Raw genomic sequence first — 5667 nt, forward strand, 5'->3', positions numbered from 1 at the left:
CATCCATTGACGATCGTTAGTCATCCGTTGATATATATAAATGATTATCCGTTGAAGCTAAAACATTTATCCGTTGATCAAGGCTATCCATTGAGAATGACTTGGATGATAAGTCAAGATTGCGAGATAAATCAAAAGGTGTTGATTTATAAGATCATAGTTGATTTAGATATATAAATTATTAGAATTATATTGTAACATATCTTGTAATTGATAGAGGACTGATTTTTAGTTGTGTAGTATATAAACACAGAATAGGTTATCACAATATAGTGTGCACAACTCGAGTATTCGTATAACCTACAAGCTCTTAAGAATATTGTTCTTGAGAGAGTTTTGTAACAGTTTATTAAAAATCAATATAAACTGTTACTCCCTTCGTCCCTCCCAAATGTTTATATTTGGGTTGGGCATGGAGTTTAAGAAAAATGATAAAATAGTGGAGGAAAGTTAAAAGAGTGAATAAAGTAGTGGGACCGATTAATATTATATGTATAAAGTGAGTATATTAGAGAGAAGTAGTGGATGTAGTTATTTTAAAAATTATAAAAACTTTACTATTTTTGGAAATTTTTGAAATGTAAACAAATGGAAGGGACATCTCAAAAAGAAAAGTGTAAACAAATAGGAGGGACAGAGGGAGTATTTGATTCATCTATTCTTACTTTACTTTCATAATACATCGATTTTTTTAGTAATTGTATTCAACCCCCCTTGAACAATTACTTTACTGGGCAACATTGCTTGCTTGGGTGATGAAGTGTGTTGGTTGATTTGTGTGAATAATTGGATATGTATCTTTGAACAAATCAAGTAGCATGACTTTGTCAAAACCTACACTCTATCCAAATAATACTACTTCCATGCTTCTTACTATTCACTCCAACTAGGTTACTATGCTTCTTAGATGGTTTACTATTTGATTACAAATCCTTGGTTGAATTTTGTACTAATAAGTTTGCATGGTTTGTATGGGAAGTTGCATGGGCTTGATATATTTATTTACATGCTTACATATTCACTTGGTCGCTTGTTCTTTGTTGTGATAAATCCTCGTAAGCGATTCGCGGGGTAATCATTTTCTTATAAATCTTTTTATGCTTTGTAATCTTGTACTTGGGTTTTATTCGTATAATTCTAAGTTAATGATCATAATGTGATGCTCGTATTTCTTGGTAGTTCGTAAGATAAGGTTGTTTTACAAAATTGGTTTTCTTCAAAAACTAATGACTTTTACATAAACTCATTTGGTACGTGTAATCACAATATCGACTCAGAAACTCAATTTACCATATATATCATAGTGTGGGATAAAAAGTTTTTCCCCGATCTTCAGGGTTACTATTTATTGATTTTTTTACAAAGTCCCAAAAATTTGGGTTATTACAACGAAAGCCACCAGCAGTTTCACATCTTTATCGGTAAATGCTTCCTCAGAGTCTGCATTAGAGTGTATATCAGGCTCGTATTCTGATAGTTCACTTTCTAAATCAACATATTTTGCCTTTCCTCTTGAATGGCTTGAGCTTGCTGGTTTCACTTCGATTGATTTCTTCAACATTGAAGGAAACAAACGTTTCCTTGTTTCCTTTCACGTTCGTTCTCTGTTACATCTTAAGTTTATAGATTTTAAGACTTTCATAGATGTCATCAAGAGACAACTTACTTTAATCAATATTGTCTCTTATTGCAGTGGTCTTTAAATCCCATTGTTCAAGAAAGGCCATGTGTAACATGGTGTTGGAGTCTTCATAGTCATAACAATTCATTTAATATGGTCATGAATATGTCGTGAACTTCATTCAATGACTCATCAACTTTTGAGTCAAGGTGTGCACTCGTACTCTTATATGAGTATAGTCGTCAAATTCTTCTTAGTCTCATTTGTTCGAGGCATGCATCCTGGATTTCCTTTATGGTCTTGCAACCAATAGGCCTATTGGCCATGACATTGTATGGAGTATTCTGCAGAAAATTTCTTACCTTTGCATCTTTAAGAACATATGCCCTGTGTTTAAGATACCACTCATTTTTATCCTTTGGGATATAGTATTCAGGTACATCAGGAGTTGTTTGAGCATTCTTTGAGGGAACAAAGGGTCCATCATTGATCATATCTAAGTATTCAGGATCAATAGTCTAAAAAATATAGTCATCTTGAATTTCCATGTAGGGTATTCCTCTTTCTTCAAGTTTGGTACTTTAATGCCTCCATACTGGCTTAAGGACATGATTGATGATCTTTTTTTTTTGAATTCTTCAACGGTTGGTTATGGTACCAATTATTACTCTGTAAATATTGTAGAAGGAGGTTGAATACAATATATACGACAAATTCAATTTTACAATAACTAATCAAAGTAACTATGAAGAAAGACAACTTTTATTTAAGGTATAAAAACTGATAACAAAATACTCACTACTCTCCCGAGAATGTATAATATTCTTTAGAGCTGTTAGGTTACACGAATGGTATATAATATAGTAACACATAGGGTCTAAAGATAATATGTGTTTATATTATTCACCGTCAAAAAATAATTTAAAGATATGTATTACAATGATTAACAATTATTTATTCTATGATTGGCAATTGCTGAATTTCTAGAACTAACATATCTCTGAATATCTTATTTTTTTAAAAGTAATCAATCTTCTCATTATTTGTAGCATGTCAAACAATGATTATAAAACACTGATAGTAAATTGTAATCGAGTAAACAATGATGATACATTCAAACGATCAACCTCTGATGGTAGATCATTACACTAAATTCTTATAGCATATTTTACAACATCAAATGTATATCCTAACAGGGATACGTTAATGCTCGCATACCTACAATCCAAATCTACCCAACTAGGCAAAATGAGGGATTAACAACTTTAAAATGGAGCCTTTATAATAAGAATTTACTACAATATGTAAAAAAAATCATGTAAAATCTATATCATTTGCGTAAGTCCTCCATATATTTCGATTCTTAGCTTTTAAGACTGGTTCCGTGCATGACTGTTCAGAGTTACATCTTTGAACATTTAGGAGTGTATAATAAACCTAATATTAACTAATAATTCAAATCCAATGAAAATAAAAAAATAATTTTAACAAGAAATCATTTATTTACTAAATATTAACATAACTTAATTTTTAAGGCTCCAGAGCATGGCCGGTTATGTTTTTTTGCATTTTATACTAGTAACATCATGCGGAAATTTTTTAATGAAAAGACATAAAATTCAAATTTAATATTTATACATGTCGCTTACATAAATAAAAACATGCCATAAAATATGGTTGTGAGTTTTTGTATTCATGTAATCAAGTCGTAAATACAGACACAAAATTGTCATGATTATACACAAATTTTTTTGATATGTACACGGTCTTAAGTACTTTTAAATCTTAGTTGAACAGTATACTTTTTTTTAAAAAAAAATTAGAACTTTACACTGGATACAACCATTCAAGTGTCTACATGTAATGAATCATATCAGATACATATTTATCTTGACATATTTTGATAGATCATTTTTTGCAAATATTTTTTTGTATAGAAATATAGGTTGATGGATTATAAATTTTACATGAAATATTATGTGAAATATGTTATTTTGTTAATATACGACGATGAGTTCAAATCCAATTTGAACAATGACTATCAATGTCAGTTTTCGAATAGAAACTGAAAATGACTTCACGTCTGCACTATAAAACGTAAACATATCTCAAAATTTATTCATCTATAACAATTATCATCAATGACATCTACAAAGAAAATAAGTCTCAAGAGCTCAGATGAGGAGTATTTCGAGGTGGATGAGAAGGTAGTTTTTCAGTCAAATGTAATCAGTCACATGATTCAAGATGATTGTGCTGATATTATGATTCCTGTTCCCAATGTTTCCGGCAGAATTCTAGCTAAGGTGATTGAGTTTTGCATGAAGCACGCTGAGTCACTTGATCCGGAGGAGCTTGATGCGTGGGATGATGATTTTTTCAAGATGGATAATAGTACTCTCTTTGATATTATTAAGGTAATATCATTATTTTCAATGTTAGTTATTTATTTCTTCTATTTTTTAAAAGTGATAATATGTTTATCGATTTCCAAGTATAAAGGTTATATATATATATATCTCATTATTGCTTGATATATATTCTCCAAAAGATTTTATTAGAAACCATAATAAGTGTGCTTTTTTAGAATACAAACATGGTTTAATATGATTCTTGATTACTAACATTTATTAAATTGATTAGGCCGCGAACTATCTTGATATCAAAAGCCTGTTGGACCTCACATGCAAAACTGTGGCTAATATGATTAAAGGAAAATCACCTGAGGAAATACGAAGAATTTTCAATATCAAGAATGATTTCACTCCCGAGGAAGAGCAAGAAGTTCGAATGGAAAATCAATGCGCATTAGAGCATGAGTGATTTAGCTTAAGAACAATTTGTAATGGGTTTCTTTTATTATGGAATAATAAATAAGGATCAATTGATGGATCCTTTCAATATTAAAGAATCCTTAATCTTTTTTATTTGTTTAGTTTTATTGATGTATGTGTGTAGTTGATGAATTTATGTTTCTTTATTTGGATAAGCTAAATTAGTTTAGTTAGCATGCAGCGAGGAATGAGGTAGATGTACTTTCTCATGTTTTGATTTGTGCTGCGATATCTAAATAATGTTATGCTTTGTTGTACATCTTTATTGAGTGTACTATTCATTCAAGTTCATGTTTTACATATGTATCAAGTGCGTGTATATGATACATATATATATGAAATGTGTGTCAAATATTTACGCCACACATATAATTTACTTAGCCTTTTCTCGATATTTAATGAGTAAAAAATATAATCAATGGTTGAGTTATTTCTATTTTTTGTTAGATCGTCAAATACAGAAATGAACCTGCAAATATTTTATTTTATCAAAAAATGCATTATTATATTTTATAGAAACATACTTATAACCTAAATTATGAAACTATGTATATTTATACTTATCAGAATATTCATACTTTCGATACTCCAACTCTCAATTTTACATCATTATTATTAATTGTAGACAATATTAAAACATGTCACCGATTTTATACTCTTACATCATCATTATTAATTTTAGGCTATATTATAACTTGCCTAGATCTTGATAGCCAGTGAGAATGACTTCACAAATGATCTCAATCTTGCACCTAACTTACCCCTCTCTTTTGTGGCTCAGAACATAATTTATTGATTATGAAAACTGTACCTTAAGAAGCTCAACAACAAAATTTTCTTGTTAATTACACTATTTTAATCCAGATGGTTGCTAGGTGCTAGAGCGATAGAACTCATAGATAATAAATTCTTGGCAAACTTATTCTTGTGTTTCGCGAATAAAGTCATTGACTTTGATGAGCATATTTACAAAGCCAATTACGTTAAAGATGTTTTAGAAAGTGTTGTGAATGGGACTTTGGATGAACACGTGGCATTAGCTAATGATGCAGTATAAGCTACGGATCATGCAATCATTAGTGAACCAATGGTATTGCAGGCTGAGCTGGGGATAGACTTCGTGGATGTGGAAGAAGTGCTATTAGAAATGGTGAATGAAAATCTCTTTTAGTTCCCATCTTAATTTCAGTGGATTGTGTTTTGTTTTGCTTG

The 5667-nt window shown here is 30.4% G+C and overlaps 1 protein-coding gene across 2 annotated transcripts; it reads left to right on the forward strand.

Moving 5' to 3' along the window:
- The first annotated feature begins 3731 nt into the window (after positions 1-3731).
- Positions 3732-4583, forward strand: LOC141710962 (SKP1-like protein 1A). Of its 2 annotated transcripts, XM_074513437.1 has the most exons (3): positions 3732-3828; positions 3915-4038; positions 4265-4582. In XM_074513437.1, exons 1-3 carry the CDS (start codon positions 3800-3802, stop codon positions 4442-4444), a joined length of 333 nt encoding a protein of 110 aa, XP_074369538.1. In that variant the 5' UTR covers positions 3732-3799; the 3' UTR covers positions 4445-4582. The 2 variants fall into 2 exon arrangements, with proteins under 2 accessions (XP_074369538.1, XP_074369537.1); XM_074513436.1 differs by having other exon boundaries at positions 3753-4038; positions 4265-4583.
- Positions 4584-5667: the final 1084 nt, after the last annotated feature.

The sequence above is a fragment of the Apium graveolens genome, chromosome 3 (genome assembly GCF_009905375.1).
Source record: "Apium graveolens cultivar Ventura chromosome 3, ASM990537v1, whole genome shotgun sequence".
Lineage (NCBI taxonomy): Eukaryota > Viridiplantae > Streptophyta > Magnoliopsida > Apiales > Apiaceae > Apium > Apium graveolens.

Coding starts and splice junctions, on each gene's coding strand:
- LOC141710962 (XM_074513436.1), top strand. CDS start 3,763: ATGACATCTACAAAGAAAATAAGTCTCAAGAGCTCAGATGAGGAGTAT. Junction 4,039..4,264: donor CTCTCTTTGATATTATTAAG/GTAATATCATTA, acceptor TAAATTGATTAG/GCCGCGAACTATCTTGATAT.